Here is a 23226-nt window from a genome sequence, read left to right on the forward strand (position 1 = left end):
TCTTAAAGATTGGGGACCTCCTGCTGTGTACGTATGTGCAGACGTATGAAGCCTGTCTTGCAGCTTGCCAGGTGCCATCTTTCAAAGCTCAAGCCCAATCTGTGTGTGAATCACCTCAGATTTGATGTAATGCTGGGTAAACACCTGTGACATGAACGAGACAGGGAAAAGGTGCATCAGCCTCAGCGCCCTGTTTCTGCGGCATTCCTTTTTTTATTCAGCGCAGTGTTTAGGGTTTCTCCTTATGCCCCGAGATCAAAGACCAAAGCCTTTGATGAGGACTTCCAAAGAATCCTTGCCAAAGAGCATAACATTGACAGGACAGTGGTAGAGCAATGATAATCACGGCTCCCATTTGCTATGCCTGCAGTTGGCACCAAAAGTCAGCTGCATTCTCAGGACAAAACGAGAGAGGGGAAGCTTGTGAATGGCTTAAAAGGGAGAGAGAGAAAGAGAGCGAGAGAGAGCAGGGCAAAAAGAACGAGGACAATGGCAAAGAGGAGAATCGGTTCAAAGTACAAGCAGAAAATGAGATTACGTTGCACAATGCAGGTTTTAGCGTGTACCTGCAACGCCTCGGTATACGTTTCTCTCCAGAGGTATAGAGATAGACTTTGTTTTCATGTAGAAGCTAAACCTTTTAAATTCGCATGTCAAAAGAGCAATGTGCAAGTTTATATGGATTATGTAATATTAAGTAAGAAGGTCCACAAATGTTAACAGAAGTTTGAACATATTCTCTACAAGCAGAAATAGACGATCACTTTTCTTTTGACTTGATGACAATGAAGATATCTTAGTGGTAAAAAGTGTTTTTTGCAGACCCCTTCCACAAATATTAAAATGGGCTACAAGCTGCACTACGGGTTGTGAGGCATTATGATTGGCTTACAGGTTGGTCTTCACTCACCCCAAGCAGGTGTTGTTGACTCTCCTTTCTGCTCGCTGAGAAGACCGTGTGATGTCCTCCGCCGTTCGATGGTTGATTTGTGTGTAAATGATGTGTAAGAGCAATTTCATCATTCATAGCAGAGCTTTCATCCAGCTGCAGGATATCTTCGTCAAGACCTCTCATGCTGTGAGGTTTCATCAAGATGAGTTGGGCAAATTGTGTCACAGAGCTCTGATGGAGATGTTACAAACATTTCTCAGACAGCGGCAGGGTCCAGATAAGAGGTCACCAGGGAGACAAGAAAGTCAGCGTGACTCATGAGTTTTGGAGATTTTATTTAGGTTTACCAAACTCATCTTCCACGAAGGCACTCAAATGACTTAGCTTCGATTTATTTTAGGATTGTTTTCTAAGGATGCAACTTTACATACAACTGATATATAAATAGACGATCACCCCCATTAGCTCTGCTTCATACAGTAAGTGGATCACTAATGTACCAATATCCAGCAGTAATATACAAACTGAGCCAAACATAAAACTTGAATATAGCTATTTTGCTTGGAGTCCGACAAAAGAGTCAAAAATAACAATACACACCAACTTCAAGAGTTAAAGAGTAAGAGTAGTGTTAAATATATTAAATGTTCTATCAGCAACAGTTGTGTTTTCTAGGGTTAGCAAGTCTTTACAGAGAGGCAGTATGGATTAAACTATTTACTACTCAGCTTGAATGTTTATGGTGGTACATGGTTTATGGAGTCTGCTCCATATGGGACACCATATTTGTGTTGCAGCACAAACATGCGCAGTGGCAGCGAGTGAGGGACATGCTGTATGGTTTATGTTCTTGCCTTTCAACTCATCATCTATTGGCTGAGAGTGAGATGAAGTCTGACAGAAATACACAGAAGTATACAAAGGGTATTAAACGATATCAGCTCTTATCACGTTCTGTTCTTCTCTAATTTATGGAGAATTGCTGGTCACTGCAACTCTTCGTGATTCCACATTTTTCCAATTCTGATGGTTTTCTTTGTGACGTTTTAGGATTGTTTGCTCTGTACCAACCAGGCATAAAACTGTACCCACTTTGGGGATGTTTTGCACCCTCTTTTAAATTTGATTATTAAAAGTAATTTTCTGTGATATAATCAAAGTTATGTAACGGAAACATGTTGAATTGAACTTATTTGTGTACTTTAGTTTGATTAGGGATCGTGATCTGGAATATTTTTGGTAAATTGTGGGTTATTTAGTGTTTATTGTTATTTCTTTGTTGTTTCTGGTGATGTGGACAGTTTACCAAAATAAAATAAATGAATGAAAATGTCCCAAATAAAATGGCCCAAGCATGGTAGAAAATATCCCTCTGGAGAGAACAAATGGATGTAGGGTTAGTTTGAAACATCCCATGGAAGATGTTCTGTTTTACACCATTTCTTTCTTTTTTAAATGAACAAAACTGAAAACATATGAAACAACAAAGGGGCAAAATGGCCAGCACCAAACCCCAACTATCAGATTTTGTATATTTTGTTTTTCCATGACCTCTGAGACTCAACTTATTCCTCTTTTTAAACTCTGATTTGACTTACAAAATAAGACATACCAAATTCGACATAAAAATGGTTTAATACAATAGTTCCCCAATATAAGGAGTAGTGCTTAACACAGTAAACTACTACTATATGCAATATGAATTATATTGCACCTTATGATGTTATTTTTCTTATGAAACATATTTTCACAGTTTTTATGTGTTTTATTTATTTGTTTTTTATTTAATTTGAATTTTATATCTTCATTTACTTTAAAGGAGTGGCTATTATTGTATTACATAATCTTAATCTGAAGGTCATTCACATAATCTGCAAAAAACCCTAAAACTCAATGGTGTACATGGTTTAAGATTTTGATGTCTTTGAACCTGCTTGAAAATGAAAAGAGCAAAGCCCCAGTGTCTTCACCTTTCCCTCCGATTTTAAACAATTGTCTAATTGCTCTTTTTCTTAATACCCATCTGCAGACATAATGCCTCACATCTTTCGATGCAGTTTTCACAGACACACAAATGTGGAAACTGTGAAGAAAAACAATATATATTTTTTTTTTTGTCGGACTGCACTGTATTATATTAACCTCATTAGAATATGCAGAAAATAACTTAAGAAGCCGATATTCTAACTCTAAAATGTTACAGAGCTCAGCAAATGTACATTTATGTAACATGAGGATGGATAAATAAAAAGGAAAGATTGTTGTCACATCTAGATCAGTACTAATGTGAGGGTGCAGGTGAGCCAGGGAGCTGCCTGGAAGAGTTCCGACGCGCCTAGGAGGGAAGCATGGGCAGGAAGTGAGTGGACGGGTGTCTTCGCCGAGCCTTGTGACCTCGCCGTGGTTTCCCGCGTCCATTCAGCGAAACAAACATCTGCCTGCCGCCGTGCTTCCAGCGAAGCGAGGCGTAAGTGTTGTAGCCGTTTTCCTCAATGCGTTCTTTGAACTTGCAGCTTGGGCTGTACTTCACCTGCAGTCAGACAGAGGCAGACGATTAAGGATGTTAACAGAAAGGTCTGCATCTCAACGTCGACTGATTTTCCGGCTGCGCCATCAAAGGCCAGCTTCCAAGAAGTCCTTCAAGGGTCAAGGTCTGTTGTTGCACTGAGAGATTTTCCAGGTGTTTGCAGATGTGGCAGGGGGTGTATTTTCCTATTGCAGATACTCTTGATTTCAACTTTTAAATTAAAAATAATGAGACTTAAAAGGTCCTCAAGTAAATGTGCCTCATTGGTCATGCTAATCAATGAAAGAGTTATTGTACAATTAATGGCCGTTTCATCAGGTATATCTTGTTGGTGTGCGATCAAAACTTTTTGGACTTTTGATCTTGCTGTGTGGCATAGAGTTAACATAGACACGGAAGTAATTCTCAGAGATTTTTGCCAATCTTGACATAACGGTATCATAACACTCTTGTTGGCTGTATTTAATTTAGCTCTGCTGACTTTTGGGACTACTGCAGAAAAGAAAACTGATTGTCATGCTCAAGAAACTACAACCTGAGATCCATGGCCTGCAACAGTACTCAAATAGGCTGTGCTTAAAAAAATGCCTACTTGGTATACCCAAAGTGTGCCCACAAAAAAATCTGAACTATTTCGCCACCCAAAACAATCCTCAATAAATGTATTGTGCTCAGTTCATTGCTTTCTCAGTAGGTAGCAATAGTTTGTGATCTAGTTTTTGAGTTCTGACTGTAAAATTTTCCACTGGGAGGATTTTTAAAAACTTGTCCATTGCTAATCCTTTTTTTTATTGTAAGGATGTTCTTTTGGTACAAAATCCAGACCACATCCAATCCACTTGTATGTGTGGGCACTTCCTGCCTCTTTTGACTGCAAGACGGTCTGGTGTTATGTTCCAGATTGCTATCATGCTGCCAAAATAAGATCTTCACTGTGATGCCTGGGTATTATCAACCATCCATGAATCTCTTAAAGTTTCTGGATCCCCAATGTGGTAAATGCATAATGTTTTAGTGTAGGGTGTGTCCCTTTTCCATAGCAGTACTTGCTGACTGATATTTCTTTTAAGATGTTAGTGCAGTAGACATCACACATTTTGTGTGTCTGATTTCAACAATGAAAGGTGATTACGTTTGAAACCTATGCCAAACAACAATTGGTAACCACTTCAATCCCAGCCCAGCTGGCTCTTTGTCCCTGTCCAATGTTTTCTTTTCTTTTTTCTATCATCTGTTTTGACAGTGTAACAAGCTAGTTGAGGATGCAGGTATTGTCAGTCTCAGAATAGGTATAGAGGTGTGACACTTTGGTCTCCTTTTTCACGTTCTTGTGAAATGCTTCCATGCAATTCAACTTGGGTACCTTTTCAACCCTCCCCAATGACTAGACCTGGAAGTCTTGACCTCCAGAAGCAACGTTGTAAGGCTGTATACGCACCGATCCAAAGAGTGTGCCTTTCTTGGACATTGCTAAGTACAGGCCGGTACTGACAGATTTGATGGCAACAACTCCCACACTGACAGATCGGATTTCCATCAAGCCTGAAAAACAAAAGAAAGGACAAGAGTCTGGGTTAGAGGCATTAAGGCTTTCTTTGTTTCACAATCAAAAGCCTCTCTGCTGTAAGACAGACAATAATGTATGTGGGAGATTCTTGATATGATGCAAATTCTGTAGAGAATGCACACCTGCAGCATACCATGGTCTGAACCTGCACATTCCACATGGCTTTGCTACATGCATCAATAAAAACCTTTTTCCTCAGGATGTGACACTTCATCCTGCTCGTGCAAGTGTTGTTTACTAAAGGAAATAAAACCTATGTGTCTCTGCCACTTAAGTGGGCTCTCCAACCCACTTTGAGATTTCAAACAAGTGCCACATGGTCTCCTTTTTATCTGCATAGGAAAATAGCAGCCACAGACACGATAGGAAGGTTTCTGTGGTTGCCTCCAAGCATCCTGAACAGGAGTTGATTGAAGAAGATAGTGGTTGTTTGCTGGTTTACACCTTCAAAAGACACTTTGATGTGGTTGCCTATATGATGGATGTGAAACCTTTTTAGTTACTGTGAATCATGCAGGTACTTGCAGGAAAACTAACCTGACATCTGTAGCATATTTGTGTATTAATCCTACACTTCTCTGAGTGTAAAATCTATACACAAAGTCAGTAGATTAGAACAAAGTGTAAATGTTTAGATTTTTTTTTCAAATACAAATCTAAAATATAGATTTTTATTTTACACAGATAATGCATTCTACTCACAATAGCACATCGTCAGTCATATTGGATGGAGTGAGTCGATGAACATCAATTTGAAAGGCTTGCTATGTCTATTGCATTGAATTTGACTTTGGACCTGTACTTGATTTGTTCTGTTGGACAGTAAGACAGATCTCCTCAGCTCAGTTGAAATTAACATATCAGAAAAAAAACAATTCCTGCTATGTTTAGATTCTCCATGCAAGCTATGAGTCTTTAGATTTACTTTTCCTGGCATATTTTCGTATTTTCATTTGCTGTTGTTTTGTTTTGTTTGCAATGAAGATGAGCTGAATGTTAACATATGGAAGATATTAAAAGTTTTGTTGTGACCGATGAGCTGTCTGGTAATCTGCTGGGTGACGTTTTAAAGCAACATATCTATATGTTGCATCCTTCTGTCTGACTACAGAAAGGTGAGTCTGTTTAGTCCACCTGCTGACTGGCTGTGGCAGGAGTTGCCTAGATCAAGTTCTGTTGATCTGCTAAATCTAGAGGATGACTGTACTTTTTAATATAATTCAAACTACAGTAGCATCGAATGTATTTGGACTTCACAGAGTTGCAGTATATGAAACTGCAGAACAAGTGGACTCTGTTTTCTAATCAGGTGATTTGAGACACTTTCGTTGCAAGTTTTGTTCTTAGTTGTGCAATTTAAAAATATCTGTGTGTGTTGGAATTTTTGAATATTTTTGTAACAGTAAAAATATTTTTCTTTCAGCCGATAATCTTTACTTTACAAAAAAAAAGATCTTCACCTCTTTGTTGTGCTGAAGCATAAAACAAAGCAGCATTTGTATTCAAAATAATTCTCCATGTACACGTTTGACCGTTGCTCCTGCTGCTGAAAAAAAGGAGTACAAATTAATCTGAAAAGAAGAAAATTGTTCCTCTCACTGAACTCTATTTGCTCCTATTTATCAGTAGGAATCATATACCCAAAAAACATGAGTTTTTTGGGTTTTATATCTGTAGATTCTCCAGGTGGCTGCACTCAAACATCGCGTCTTCTTCCGAGGAATCTCTTCTCTCCAGAACATTTTTACCTGAACTTCAGAGTAGCATTGATCTGTAAAACATGTCAATTTTTTTGTCAAAGTGTAACCTTTGTCTTCATGATGGTATAATTTGTCCTGAACGCTTAAGAATCCACATAGATGAATCTTCAAATTAAAAGTGAGGCTCGGTTTCTGCTAAACATGCGAGCCATGTTTCTCCCTCAGAGCTCCAGTTTCCTGTTCATCTCTGCGCTTTTAAAGCCATTGTGTCTCAGACTCTAATGACAGCTTGCATGTGTATGGAAAAGGGCAAGAAAGTTATGAGGTTTTTTCTGCCCCCTCTGCTTGGATCGCGTTGCAATCTGCGCTGAAACAGTCAGAACTTATTCCACTGAACATTTTAAGAAGCCATTTTAAGCCATATGAGTAACATGCTACTTTGTAACGCGTCACTGATGTCTGACCACTTTTTTTTTCAGTAACGAGTAATCTACCATTCCAAATCCAGTAATCAGATAAATGCTGCTTATCCAAATCACTATGCGTTACTATTTTCTTTAGTAATGTAATTTTATTTCCTCTGCTCATCTTGGGGAGTGACGTGACATTTATCAGCTGATCAGAAACACGAACAATGGAGGGAGGAGGGAGATGCGCATTTTGTTGCGGGAAAATCAAGAGTAATTTTCAGTTTCTGTCAAGTCTGATTATTATAAGTGACTTTGGGCTTGTGGTTTTTTCTAAAGTCGCTAGAAACTGAGTCACGGGTTGTGGTTTTTTGAACTTGTTTTTGAACATGAAGTTGCTCATTTGGGCTTGGAAATAAGCAGAGACACATAATGAGACCCAGATTTTGTCTGACATCCAGGTAGCTTTAGTCACGCTCTCCCTCTCCACCATTTCCCGGATGAACAGAAAAATGTTCATCTATGTCTTTGTTAATGTCGATTTAATATAAAGATACCTATAACTATATGTATACATTTATATAAACATATACATGTGTATATCAGTGACGTGAAGTTAGGGGAGGCAGAGCTATTTTTTCATTTAGCTTAACAAATTCTGATCAGTTTATCTTTAAAATAGCAGAATTTTCACATTTTCCCATTCAAATGCTCAGAAGACCAGCTGGTGAGGCAGCGGCGAGCTGAGCCTCTCCTTGGATTGCTCAACTTCCCACTAACTGCACTGGCTGCCGTTCTATGGGAGCCAATAAAGTGGCCAAAAAATATTTAATGTAGGAAATAATTTTCCATAATTTAGCTTATGTGTAGAATGTACAGAGCTTTTGTCACAAACTGTGTGTCTAACGTGTTTCGTTGATACTTGCTCTGCAGAACGAGGCAGAGTGGTGACCCACGGATCCAATGGTGAAAAGAGTTATTTTGTTCTCATTGTTTGTCTTCCTTAAAGTGATATTTGTTCAAAACTATTGAATTATTTATTAGCTTAAGATCAGAAACGGCAAAGAACAAACTCGAGGTGAGGCAGGCAATTCTCCTGCCTCATGGCAGGGGGCGCTCATGATCAAAGACATTGTGACTCCACAACTGCAGAGTAAGAGACAGTAACAGCGAGCTAGCTGTGGAGTCAAGTGCAGTAATATAGTTATAGTTTTCTCCTCATACCATAGCAATCACCTGTGAACCTCACAAACGTCACTGACAAATATACATACATACATATATATATATATATATATATATATATATATATATATATATATATATATATATATATATATATATATATATATATATATATATATATATATACAGACAGACAGACAGACAGACAGACAGACAGACAGACAGACAGACAGACAGACAGACAGACAGACAGACAGACAGATAGATAGATAGATAGATAGATAGATAGATAGATAGATAGATAGATAGATAGATAGATAGATAGATAGATATCTATCTATCTATATATATATCAGCTGATATTTATATATATCTATATATATGGATATATATCTATATACGTACCTATATATATATATATATATATATATATATATATATATATATATATATATATATATATATATATAATATATATATCATTGTATTAATTACAACCCATTTCATCTTCCAGTTCTCAACATGCCTAATTATCGTCATGCCTATGATGTGAAATCATCTGCTTTGGCCATCCACACAAACGTACAAAGACTAAAAAGACGAAGAAGAGCAAGCTAAGTCCACTCAAGCTCTTTTCTTTTCAGAAATGTGTAAACAATGCCTTGTCTCGACTCGGGCACAGCTGCAGGAAGGTGTGAATGTCTTGGTTTCGTTCATCCAGGTATCTCTCCAGCTGCACCCCCATGGTGCCTCTGATCCTCAGAGGAACCATTAATGCTTTAAAGCGCGTGGTTTCTTTTTCTTTTTCTTTTTTTCTTTTTTAACAAGCTGTGTTTACAAATACCGGGTGTGCTCTGCGGTGGCACCTGAAGCGTGCAAGCGACTCGTAAGCAATAAGCCAAGGCTCGGTTGATAATTTAGGGTCCTGCAAGGGTTTACGGGGTATTAGTGCAGGCCAGTGAAAACCGCTGGTGCCTGAAAGTGGTGCCAGCAGTAATTGCCACTATTTAATGTTTGAAGCTACAGCACGGGACCCAATTTGTCACATCAGAGACGTTTCTAGAATTTCTGTGTAAATTGTCAAATATTCTTATTTTAATGTGTGTTAAAATAAACCTATTTTAAGATGCACAATGTAAACATAATATAGAAAAACTCTTCAGTTTGTTTATTTAAAAAGCATGACATAACAGGTGCAACCACTATGCTAGCTATGGTTCTTTTTCAAAAATACGTGCTATTCATCCCTGTTGCTTCCTGCTAAGCTAGATGAGAAAAAGATCTGAAGAAGAAGCAAGAGGGAATTTCCCTCTCACTTAAAGGAATCACTTAGGCCCTTGACGCTTGACCACACATCTATAAACACCAGGGAGATCCACATAACTCACAGGCCACCATTTGAAAAGTCACACCATTGTGTTCAGAGTGAATTATTCTAAGCTATTAAAGAGTTTTCCAAACCGTTGAGTTTCAAATATCACTTCAGTCTGGATTTAACACAAACAAAAGGTGCCAGTTTGATAACACAGTAACGCAGCACAGATTTTGATCTGAAATTATTTTTAAATCAAGCCAGATCTTTAATGGCTGCGTACAATGTTCGATTTAAGCCTGGATCATTTTGTCCAATGTGATATTTGTGCAGTACAATTTCACAGGAAAAAATCTGATGGAATAAAAGAAACAGTACATCTATCTGATTGTAAAGGTGCACAGCCTTAAGGTGTGAAGGACACACCTCCCTCACCAAAGAAAGTGTCTCCCAAAGAAGACTGAATGCAGAAAATAATCTAAAAGTTGCTTGTTCAAAGTATTACTTTAATGACATTGAACCAGAGCAATCAATCTGTAGATCTCATAGTTGATTTACAAAATCAAAAATATACTAAATGTGCAAAACGTTCCGAAATGATTTTATCTTGCTCTCGTTTTAATGGTCACTAAATCCATAAATTTTTACAAAGGTGTATACCCATTGTCGTATATGCTTATGACTAAAGAGCTGGGACATTGACTATAGTCTAATTAAATCATGCTCAAAACTATTACAATTTCTTAAGCTAATAAATAATTCAATAGTTTTGAACAAATATCACTTTAAGGAAGACAAACAATGAGAACAAAATAACTCTTTTCACCATTGGATCCTTGGGTCACCACTCTGCCTCGTTCTGCAGAGCAAGTATCAACTGATGGCCCCATTGAGCAAAAGAAAAAAAGGCACTTTTGGCTCCCCACTTGCAATTGGCAAGATCTCTTAACCTTTGACATGTTTTGGCTGGGACTGTCAATAAGCTCAAACTGCCATTACAAGCAAATCCTGCACTATACGTGTCTAGTCAACTGTGGACTCGCCATTTATTTCTCCTCTAAGAGATTTTTAAAGCAGAAAAAGTCTTTTGCCCAGACTCTCTTTTACTCTTGCTTCTTTTTCTGTCGCCCGCATTTTGGACGCTAGCCCATCGTCAGATCATTGAAGGCTTTTCTGACCTCGGAAGAAAAAGGAAAGACAGAAAGGAACGAAAGAGACACTCTCCCTGGGTTCCCTTTTGTCAGAACCACAGTATGGAGGTGGGGGAGGAGGGTGAAGGACCGGTGGGAGTACAGAGTTAAGGTGCTGGCTGGATGATGGTGGGTTTGGCGGTGGGGGAAGGAACCTCCAAAAACCGCCCCCCTATCAAGTCTTTGTTGCTCACCTGTGAGGTGAAAAGCTGGACAAGATCTAATTAATGAACAAGGGCTCTGAATGAAGGGCACCACGGCGGAGCAAAATGTCCCAGTCGATCCAGAAGGAGGCTGAAATGTTTCAGCTCTTTCGTCCCTGTTGTCTTCCTTGCTAATTTTCTGAGCTCTTTAATTTTTCGTACTGCCCCTTGAGCAGCCCTGTGCCCACGGCTTCTTTCTCGACCGGAGCAAAGGCCTGGGAATTTTGGGGATCCTGCTGTGTTCCTGCTCTTGATTAACATAACTTTTCAATTATTTCACAGTTTGCTTGCTTTTTAAACGAAGAGGGGCTTGTTCTTTTTTTTCTCTTCTGCCCTTCTTTTCAAAAAATAAGCTTTTCATGTCGGGTTAGCGCTGCCAGGCCTAATGGCTGTGACCAACATCTTTGATCCGCCACGACCCCCTTGAAGGGTATGGTAGTGGGCAAAAAGGGCTGCCTATGTATCAGCGTGGACAAAGGATGCACCACTCACTATGGCTTTAAACACCTTGAGGAATTACCATGAGAAACAGCATCCCGTGAAGGCCTTCATAGTGTAATGATAGGAACACTTGCATGTGACCTTTAATGTAAAATAATGCCACAATTTAGAACTCATGGCAAAGGACATTTGCATACATTCATAACCTAAACATAATCCAGATATTCAGAATTGTATGAATTATTTTTTCAGGTTTATAATCTTCAAATACTGGATGTTGCCTCCAAATGCCAGCTAAATTTACAAAAGCTCTTGTAACTCATGAGTTGCCAAAAGACTGGAGCAACCTTTTGAATTTAACTACAGTCTGTTTGTGCAAAAACAGCAATGATTGTGTGTTTCTGCTTCTTTTCCATGTCAAGTTGACAATTATCCAGGCAGACACACGATCAACATAGTGAGCTCATCAGTGACTAAACTGTGGAAATTGGCCAAATTAGTTTACTAATGCGAATTGTTTGGTGGTGGAAACACACAAAAAATGGTCATTTGTGAACTTGTGGATATTATGTGCAGATTTGATGTTAAATCCAGTGGATGTAACAATCCCAGTTTGAGCTGAAATCAATTAAAACGTGGCATCAATCTTATTCCTTCTCAAACTTCTGATCAGTGGCAACACGTGACCTTTTACACTGAGCAACGTCCTGTCAGATATTAATTTGAGGCTAACAATTTGATGTGATCCACATTCCCCTATTGCCATATGTTTTTTATTTTATTTTATTTTTCATTTACCAGTGGGTGTAATAAAGGAAACTTGACCAGGATCAAATTTTGATTGTAATTAATTAAATAGTTTGTACATTGATGCTTAATCTAATTGGATCAGTTTGCTTTGTGAATTACCTGGAGATGACGCGAGCGCTCGATGAACTGAATCAAAATGAACTGAAATGGACGTTTCCTATTGATTTAGTAAGGTCTAAAATCTCACTGCTGCTGTCTTGAGGTTAGACACCAGTGTCCACACTTTGACAACAAATCAGTGATTATAGTTGACAGATTGTTGGTAATAAGCGAATCAATAGATGCCTGTCACTGTTCTTGTTTGAGTATCTGAGCGCACGCACAGGAAGCACGATATCATCAATGCTTGGTCTAAAAGAGGCAAATGGACACACAATAGCTTCTCTCTTTATCTCAATTTCCCCATATCCAAACACTTGTGTTTCACTGACAAATGAAGGAGAGTCTTGTCGGGAGGTAATGATAACCGGATATGATCACTGTATCTTGGGATACTGATGCTGTAAGGATATCGGTGCAATATTTGCTGACATGGACTTCAACATGACCTCTGGCTAATGCTAGCTGCTTTGATGAAATAAGATCATATGTCGCACTTCCTTTCAATGACATTTAAAACCATATATTTCTTCACATCTTGGCAAGGTAAATTAATCCAAGTTTCAGCAGATGAACTACAGCAACCATTTTCCAAACATCTGGAAGCTCTTTGTGTTACTGAAAGGATCACAAACTTCCCTGAGACTAAAGGGTAAATTATTACCTCCCGCATCTGTCACGTGGTCATGGCTGTAAAGGTCCACAAGGCATGAAATGATGATCATCTTCCCACATCTGTGTCAGTCTGCCTTGCAACTTTTACAAGCCTGTTAATTGTGCACTTGCAGCATCCGTGCCAACAAACGTGTGAATGTAAACGTGTCTGGCAGGCGAGTGCATGAAGAATATCTGGAATGTGTATTCGCAAAGGAAAAGTAAAGCTAATGTTCTTGTTTGTCTGTTTTATATAGCCATCTTTCTTGCAACACCCCACAATCATCTTGTATCTTTACTCTCATGCGTCACAGTGCTCTAGTAAAATGCAGCAACTCATTTTCCTCAGAAAAAAAATACAGGACGTCCGCTTGGCTCTTGAAAAATCTGGTTTCCAAAATTTTGTACATTTGTTAAGTTCAACTTTTCTGATCAATTTTCACCTCTTGCACACTTTCAAGTGCATTGTTGAAGAAAAATGGACTGGATACAACAGAGCTCCTTAAGGGCACTGCATTTGGTGTGACTGCAAAATTGGAAGGTATGAAAAATTATGTTTCTAAGTAATTCATGCCCGTTATCAATTTCCGTTCTAGGATTCTGTCATCAAAAAATCTTAAATGTGTGTTGCTTTTGATTAAGTACAAAAAAAGTGCTCTTCATTTGTAAATCAACATTAGTATAATCTATACTGATTGCCTTAATATGGAAATATCTGAATTTGCATAAGATATTCTGCTGATCACAATGTTAAATAGAACTGTTAACATAATTACTAGGCTAAAATTGCCCATTGAAAGATGATAATTTGTACATTTCTTAATTCTTTCAAATGGTAACTTATTTTATTTTTTTTGTTTTGTTTTCATTTGTTTCTGGGACACTGTATCTGTCTTTCTCCATACTATTTGGACTCCCGTCTGTCAGCATGTCTTCCACTGTCCATCTGTCCTTGACGTGTTTTAGTCTGTTTTTCAGTCTAGTTATTTCCTGGTTGGGTCATAACCCCAATCCGACCCTCATCCCCGCCTCCCCCTCATCCACCTGGAAATGTATCGTACCTTACAACTCTCACAGGACCAGTGTGATTTATTCATCCCTCAGCAGCAATGAGATATTTCTACTTTGTGCAAACGGTTGGACACTTTGGAAATACCTGACTTCCAAACCGATAGAGAAATCACATTGAGATGGTCCGCTCTTACTTGCTGTGAAGTTATAGACAATTGTATGCGTGGGATTGAAGAGCAGTAGGGCAATCTTTATCCACCGGATGTTAGTAAAAGAAGGTACATCCATACCAGCATCCAAAACCTTTTCCTCCTAATTCTGTCTAATTCTGCTCCACACATCACCTATGACTCTCGGAGTCTGAATTCTGTTTTCTTTAACTGCTTTTCCTCTGAAAGTCAGGATTGTTCCAAAATTGTTTAGCAAGAAAGAGTGTGCGCTTTGATCATATCTAATCAAATAAAACTAACGTAAATAAGCAACCAGATTACGTTTGCATCACTTTGGGTTTCAGTCATTCTTTCCTTCATACTTGACATTTCGCAGACATAAATATGCTGTCACTTTTTGAATCTGCCCGTGCGCATGGCTTTACGGGTTCAATATAATGGCCAACCTGAAGAAGTGGGACACTTGAAGAGCGGTTTCCAACTGAATGCAATCCCCTGCATGTGGCCCACCCTTTTAGAAAATCCAGGACGAACGATGGGTAGAAAGAACAGGAAGACAGAGAAAAGACTGGTGGAAGACAGACCCTCCCTGTCCAAGTATCGCTTGCGCTTCCCACATTCCTTTAAATCCCTGAAGAAATGACAGCAAAGATGAGCCTGAAAGGAATTTGTGTCTCTTGTCCTGCTTTTTTAGCTAAAGGGCTATCATTAGTCTTATTATTAACAGTAAGTCACTTTTAATTCCCTTACTAGTTGCAACTTTGCAACATTGGGAGATTGACATCTTTTATTGTTGGTGGAGCACATCACATTCACCAGTAACATACAGAAACATGAAGAATCAGTAAACCATTTCCAATGCAGATTAGTGCATGTCTTTAGCCCACTTTTCCTGTTGTACTGAGCTATGAGGAAAGGTGTAAAGAGGAGATGACATTCTACTCGACACGCCAGGGATAGGTTTTTTTTTTGAGTCTGTGAACAACTCAGCAGAGATCTCCTGAAAGCTTACTCCCAGACTCCCTCCTGCAGCAGTCAAGGCTGCAAGGGGTGACATTCTCTCACATCCAGAGGCTGGTGCCCAGCCCACTCCCCAACCCCCCGCTATTTCTCACGTGGTGCTACCGGGAGAAGCACTCCAGGGATTAGCCTAGCCAGGTCTTTCAAAGGCCATTAGAGCAAATTACAGGTATCCTCTTACCAGTGTGCTGGGACAGACCAGGTGAGGGGCGCAGAGGCCAGGCTAGAGCCCAGGGGTCAGCTTGGGACAAAAAGACGAGGCCACCCTGGGCCCCACTCTATCGGAGTGTCTCCCTGGCTCCATAAACTGGTAGACCAGCATCTATGAATGGCTCACTTGATGGGACCTCAGAGACATTGTCTCGCAACCGTAACTTTAGCCTTTTTTTTTTCTTAACACCCTCCCACCCCCGCACCTCGCTCTCCCAATGCTGATTTTCTTGTCTTTCAATCAATGTGGGCATCCACACAAAGCGACTATAAAATTTGAGCGAAGTCTCAAGCTGCAGGCCAACAGAGCATGCCAACTTGCACCTGTGGTTCTGAAGTACTTCATCATTGTGTTGCCCTCTGTGATGGGTTTCAACCAAATTGGAAGCAAATTAACCGTTTCCACTTGAAATTTAAATCTAAACTGTAATGACAACCACACAATCATTAATGTGTGGTCTGTCAAAGTCTCACTGTGCTGCAAGCATAAAGAGGCTGATGCTACTGATAAGTTGCATGAATGGCCACAGGGAGTTCCGCATCCTGCCATTTTCTATAAACTACACACACACACACACACACTGCTCTTACCCAGTTGTGTCAACCGCACTCACGCAACCACATGCATGCACATGCCTCACCCTAACCCAAACGGTGGATGACAATCTGGCAGAGGGTACTGCGGAAGTGTTTCATTAGTCAATTACCGCTGGTAGATAAAGCCTGCGTTCCCACAGTCCTCAAGGCCGGGGGGTCAAATGTGACCAATTACCCCCCATCCCCTCACAGGACAGATTAGTCTGTCTGATTTATCCCCAGACAGGCTGACCCGTGTACTCTAAAATCACCCTCCACATCTGGATACCTCTGTGCGGTCCTGTGAGAGTGGGTGAACTGCTTTTCCCGGCAAATGTCCTACCATAAGGGGTAGCGAGTATAAACCATTAAGAGGATCTCACTTTGAAAAACAAAGATCCCAGACATCTCTCTGCTCTACCACACAGCTACACCGCATAATCGTTAAGATACCTGTCTGTCTTTGATGGTACATTGCAATGGATGCAATGTACCAACCACAAGCATCCGTGGTCATGATGAGTAGTGATTGTATGTTCGAGAACATCAGTCAGTTCATTAGGGACCTCCAGGATGTTCAATCAGACCCCCCACTCATCAAACCCCAAATTTACAAGCCCAATGGGGTCAAGCCAGCCAGAAAATGAAACATAAGAGGATAACTTCAGGAAGTGAGTACCCAGCAGGGCAGAGGGTTGCTGTAGTAAGCTTTGGGATAACAAAGGTGAAAAAGGTTAATGAAGTCATTCGTCTGGATTCCACTAGCTCATCTGTGTCCTACATGGTTCTAAGAGGGCCACAGTCATAGTGATCATTAAAGCTTTTCTTTAATCAGGAGCGGAGAGCAAATTGCCTCCAAATCATGCATCACATTCATAACAAGCAGGCGACTTACTATAAAAGGTTTTGCAGATAGTTACCAGCAGATCCGCCTGCTGTGAGGTTTGTGAGTCACGACGTCTGTGTTTTCCTGTGTTTAGAAAGGGGCAATAAGGAGGGTGGCATTGTTCACATCAAACTGAAGTCACTCTCTGTGTAACTAAATGTTAGTAAGCAGGTCTGCTCAGCTGTCCAAATCAGTCAGGCCAGAAAAAGATAACTGTGACAGCTCTCAGTACTGGGATGTTTTCTTGTATAAAACAAAACATTGACAAATTCAATAACTAGACTTTGCTATAAAATCATTCAGACTCACTATTCATATCAACTTCAGGCCAATTAATGCCTGAATCATTGCCATTTCACACACCATCAAACCCTTAAGTACCTGTAAACAAACCATTTACCCATGTACCTGAACCATTGCATGTTTTATTTTTATTTGTTTTTTTTTTATTACTGAGATAAATAGCAAAACAACACTGTCAAAGGTAGCATGCAGCTGAATTTAGCTGTATACGTTTCTACACAACTTTGTCTTTAAAATGTTTTATTTATTTTGGGTTTTATAATTACTTAGGCCATTTGAGTCTTAAGAAATATAGACTCAAATCATAAAACCTAAATCACTAAATGACTTTCTGCTTGTAAATAGTTGTTCTTAGTCCATAAATCCACAATTAGTTCGAGAAGATTGAGAAACTTATAAAATGTAGCTTTAAACCCAAAACATTTAAGATGTTGTTATGCTGTTCCCTCTCCTTAATTCATTTATCAAATAATCTGAGCACATAAAAAAAAAAAAAAAAAACATGTTGATTCCCTCGCGGCTCCCTATCCTGTCCACTTACCAACACTGTGGTACAGCAATAAAATTGACAGGATCAGGACTTCGGCTTGCAAAATACAATTTAAATAGACCCAAACAGTTTCCATTGCATGAAATTCAAGAAAGCCACAGATTACTATTTTAGTAACATACCAATGAGGCTGCATTTAAACTACTTGGGATGTTTATTTGTCACACATACCACCAAAGTGAATCTGGTTTTGGTCTCTAATAGACAAGTAAAATGATACTTAAACTCACAATGATAGATGATAATTCAAAATCAAAATTCTTTGTGTCAGTGTAGATACATTTGTAGTTTCCTAACATTCCCATAAAAGTCCAAATCCCACAGGTGCGTTATGAGCCTATAACTCTGCAAAGTGATTCAGGTTTTTGTCTGTATCTAGTACCGTTCCGAAGCAGCTAGAAGGCAAACTAAATCTGGTATGGTTTGCAGAGTGCTGCAAACCATACCCATCGGACTTTAAGTATGCACATGTGTGGCTCAGGTGCGCAGAGAGTTTCCAGTGACTGAGCACCAGGACACAGAATATTCTCTGTGGCCTGAACTTGCCCCATATTTACATTATTAAAATGAGATGGGCATACAGCAGTTGACAGAAGGCACAAGAGTGAAATCAGGTTCCTGCCAAAGCTGTCATTTGCTCCACTGGCCAAAGGGCCCTGACCTTAATCCTATCCACTCCAGGGGAGGAGAGAAGGGAAATGGAGACAGTGGAAGACAGAGTGCCTGATCAGGTACTGTGTGTGGCAAAGTATTCATACGTCCTGATCTTTTCACAGTCTCCTGTGTTTTATTTGAAATTTTATGTGACAGTGTAACAATTGTACGGTTCTCTATAATTGTAGGGAATATGGAAATGATGCATGGTTTTATTTATTTGTTTATTTTACACATAAAACTAAACTGGTGTGCACAAAAAAAGCAAAATGAAACTTGTTTAGAGCAACAAATGTTACGTGACTATTTGTAAATAGACATCTTATTTACCTCTATCTAATTTATTGCCAAAAATTCACAGCAGTTTTGCAAAAAGAAGACAGACATCATTTGTGTTATGGGATGTTTGATGTTTGTAGAAAATTGCATTAAAAAAACAGCACATAGTTTCCAATCTAATGACAAGAAAAATAGATCTAAAAACAGCCAAAGCTTCTAAGAGTCGTAGAGAAAAGTCAAATGTGTTACTTGCAGCTCCTTAGACCACCAATCTATTGATGGCCAATCTATTGATCTCCTTTTATTCAATATAAAGTAGGTATTGTAGTCATACTGCTGGAACTACAAAGTGAGAATTAACGATTTGAGATGAAGTACACTGTGCGCTGCCTCTGTCACTTCTTTGTGCCACCCTCTGAGTTGTAATGAGGAGCACAGCATCCCAGACGGGAAAAACGCACATATAAACACCGGCCCACACGTGTCAGCGTGCACGCAAACACACAAACGCGAATGTGCCTAAGCCAAGCCCCTGGTAAGGTCTGGTTCATATTAGCCTTTAGGGAACAGAAATGCACATCTTTTTCAGTTTAGGCTTTATTTTGTGCTCCCGCAATGGCACAAGGATAAACACAGACACATGCATTCAGAATGCACAAGGACTCACAGTCTGTGCTCTGACATGATACTTACATCCTGCTCATGTTCATTTAGTGAAATGGCCTCAGAGATAAAAAGCAGGTATGTCTGGGTTTGTGTAATCTGGTTCAGAGGTCTGTTGGTGTGCCAGGACTTGCATTAGACTGGCTGTTCCTTATTTTCTCCGACACATATGTTGCAATGTCATTTGTTCATATTAAACATGGGAAAAGTTTCAAATTATGAGGTAAGCATATGTAATATATTTTTGGGGAGCTACAAGAGCAGGTTTCAGACTCTGAGTTTCCGAAGGATTTTCCCCCAGTCTTGACTTGTTCGCGTGTTCCTGCCACAGCACTGGTTCAAATACTTGCTGATTTAGTTCAACAATTGGCTTTTCCACACAGCCATCATGTCATTCAGTGTATTTTGGAGCCTTAGTTTGTAATTGGATAATCTGTTGCAAAGAACCATCTTTCTTTCTTTCTTTCTTTTTTTCTATGAACAGTTTTAAACCCGTAAAGTTTCGTCAGGGGCCAATGTCAAATATCATGGCAACATACTTTTTTTGCATTTAAAAGAAACCATGGTAAGAGTCAATGAGTACATCAGAAACCTGATAAAACCTATAGCTTATTTTTATTTTATCTTGTAATTCTTTCTCAGTTTGAGAAATCAGCTCAGATTGTTAGGGTAAAATTTACCCTAAACCTTACTTTATAATAATAATTGAGCGTCTTTTAACTTGTTCATAAACTCAACTAGGGCAATCCTACAACAAAACCTTTTAAGAAGGATTCACTCACTTTGCGTTAGTCAGTATTTTTCCTCAAAGAAAAAAAAAAGTTTGTGGGCTTTGGTTTGTTACCTTGACAGATTCACCAACCAGAAATTCAGCTCTCTTTCAGCCAAGGGTGCCCTAAGACAAAAATTGTCTGGTACGTTTCTGAGAAAAAGGTGTCGTGTGGTTATCTGACATTTAAATCTATAGTGTTCATCTAATATTTATCCTATTTTGCCATGAGCTTTTCTACCACTGTTTTTCATCCCACTTTTATCTCAAACTCATAACAGGACTTAATCTCAATATTAACACATTAATGCGCCTAACTTCCAATCCATTGATGGACTGATGTGTTTTATCTGACATTATTCTGCTGCAGCAACAAATCATGCAGTGTGATGGGAGCCACTATCATATCCTGCTCTGGCAGTGTGACAGGCTTTGTTAAGTGACACGCTGTGTCCCACTCTTAAAAGGCTACAAAAGACTTGAGAGTGGGGTTGAAAGGCAGGATGCGTTATTTATGATTAAGTCAATTTCCCTCTAGGATAAATATTTCCTCTGTCTGTAATGACATAATTAACTGCATGTCAATATGTCTGAAGTTGCAAAAAGTCTGTTGCCAATCGGCAAGTTTTCAGTCATCATCAGCTGCCCATGTTTTCAGACGTCTAGGGACATTTCACTGAAGTTTGCAAAACAGATTGACGAATATTGAAATTCCATGTGCAAATGTGGCTTATAGCTTTCCTTGAAAAAAAAGGAGAAGTTCAGATGTGCTACCTGGGAGAGTCTGCATTTATTTTACATCATAGCTTCCTTATACTGTGGACCATATTATACAGTGAATATAAATCAGGTGCTCTGCTATATTCAAAAGGCCAGGTTCAGGGCTTTATATACTACCCCACATTAATGTTTCTGGGGGTTAAACTGGTCCTGCAGGGATTACATCAGCATATATAACCAGGTGTATTTCCACATGTCGGCAGACTTACTCCTTCACCAGCATTTGAAAACTATTGCAGACATGCAGCGCTCAGGAAGCAATGATAGCTGTTTCCAAATGGTAGATATAACGCTCCTCTTTACCAAAGAACTACACCAAATTTCTCCCATTGAGTAAAACATCAAACTCTCTCTCTTCTCTGGTTTTCAAAACTTACTTCTTGGCTATAGCCATGCTCAGAGTTATATTACGCCACTGTAATTAGCAGTGGCTTGTTACACCGGTGTTTAAAGCACCTAAATCATTAAGGCAGCTGCTTTTGGACAGAAAATAAAGTCTGGTTGTGAGGGAATGCGTCGTAATGCCGAGGCAGGCTTACATGGCTTGTTTTTTCTGGCCCAATTCAAAGAGTGAGACCTCTATCCTTTTCTCTTTCACTCTTGAATCAGCGACATTCACGTTAAATTGACTCTTTAGAAGTTATTGTCTGCTTCTCACAAGCTTCTAGAACATCAGTGCAACCATCTTTGGTCAATAGCTTTAGGGTTTGAGTAGCTAGGTACCGACACTGTGAAGTCTTTGTGGTTACTTCACGCCCACAGGATATCCATGGCTATGTGTAATGTTATAAAGAAATTAGCTGGCAGGGCCAGAGTCAGACTCTATAAACCTGCTGATGAACCCATTCAATTCAAGAGAGGAGCCAGAGCCACGCTTGCTAAAGGTTGTTAGCTACTAATTGCTACATTTTGTGGAGCCATTCAGGATACAGAAACCAGTTGGCACTGATCTGGGATCTCTGGGCTAATTGGACTGACACTGACACTCTTGTCCTGCAGAGTTCCCAGGAAAGTGATAGCGCATGAATTTGTGCAAATAGGATTTTGCGTTCCTATTCAGCAACCATGCACGTGTGACTGATGTTAAATTATGATGTTCAGATTCAGCATAATATTGACAGGTGTCAATTTGATTTTGACAATAAGTAGGTAACTTGGAGCTACATGAAAAGCACAACCCTAGAGATATTTCTCCCCTGCTGGCATCCAAGATTTTTACAAAAATGCCATCACGGTTGAAACAACCCAGAGGAAAACCTTAATGACTAATGAGCAACGGGAAACACTCCAGCACTCTTCTAGCCTTTAATTTCCACCTCAATGCACAGCAGAGCATGCCCCGGTCCTCCAACTAGCCTCATTAGCATGTATATTCTCTTGACTCAACAAACCAAAGCACTTTTTCTCAGCCAGGTGCTTCCCTCCTTAGCTCCGGTGCTGTTGTGCTTGATCCACAGAGCTTCACCAGAATTAACATTAAGCTGTGGCTGATGAGAGGCCAGCACAGAGTAAACCTCACTGCACCCAAAAAAATGTTAGGCAGTGCAGAACAGATATGATGTTTTACAGGCTGCTTTGCTACATGAATGCATCACTTTCAAAGTGCAGTCCGTAAGGGACAATATCTGCAGGACACAGAACCAAAACTTAATTTGAATGAATTATACTCTTCTGCATAAACCCTGTGCAAGAAAAACTAAAATTTAATAATGATAATCAACTCTTTTTTTCTCCGTCTTTCAAGATTTAATTCAATTCTTTACTTTCTGACTCCTCTGAGATAAAGTGGAGCAAAGCGATGTGTTTGTGAATCTCCTCCCTTCTTTTATGAGGCTCAGATTCACATTAGCTTCTCTTTGATGGACAGCTTTCCCCCGCCGACAACAGCCTTGAAACATTTCCACAACATATTTCAGCGTGGCGGTGGTTTTTCCTTTGGGTTTTGCTCCAAGTCAAACATGCTCTCGAACTCGGAAAACTGCTGCTTCAAAAAGGAACACGTTGCACATCACCAGAAAGTCAGTAAACACAACACACCCCAGCTGTGAAAGTAGCAGCTGCAGAGACAGAAGAGAGCTCAAGTAATTCCATGATGACTTCTGCAACGTCTCTTTTATGGGGGCTGCAGGGCTGGTCCAAAGTTCAATGAGGCCCTGGGCAGAATTCATCTTTTCATTTATAAGAATTTAAATTCCTACAGTTTTACATAAGACTGTAGGAGTTTTACATAGCTCCTGCAGAGTTATAAGGTCAAACAATAATTTAGAGGCCATATAGACATTCAAATCATCATACAAGATATGAATCTAAAATGGATTTGTCACAATACAATTTCTCACTGGAAAAACATTACTTGTTCATTCACAAG

At 39.5% G+C, this 23226-nt stretch overlaps 1 protein-coding gene across 1 annotated transcript in view; it reads right to left on the reverse strand.

The window, feature by feature from the left end:
* Positions 1-2665: 2665 nt before the first annotated feature.
* Positions 2666-23226, reverse strand: part of fgf22 (fibroblast growth factor 22) — a 55619-nt gene continuing 35058 nt past the window's right edge. The window contains exons 3-4 of the mRNA XM_055053418.1: positions 4858-4961; positions 2666-3422 (exon numbers count right to left, since the gene is read on the reverse strand). Coding sequence (XP_054909393.1) covers positions 3228-3422; positions 4858-4961 — 299 coding nt within the window. The 3' untranslated portion in view covers positions 2666-3227. The remainder of the gene's footprint in view (positions 3423-4857; positions 4962-23226) is intronic.

The sequence above is a fragment of the Poeciliopsis prolifica genome, unplaced genomic scaffold (genome assembly GCF_027474105.1).
Source record: "Poeciliopsis prolifica strain line A6 unplaced genomic scaffold, Auburn_PproV2 SCAFFOLD002, whole genome shotgun sequence".
NCBI classification, from domain to species: Eukaryota; Metazoa; Chordata; class Actinopteri; order Cyprinodontiformes; family Poeciliidae; genus Poeciliopsis; species Poeciliopsis prolifica.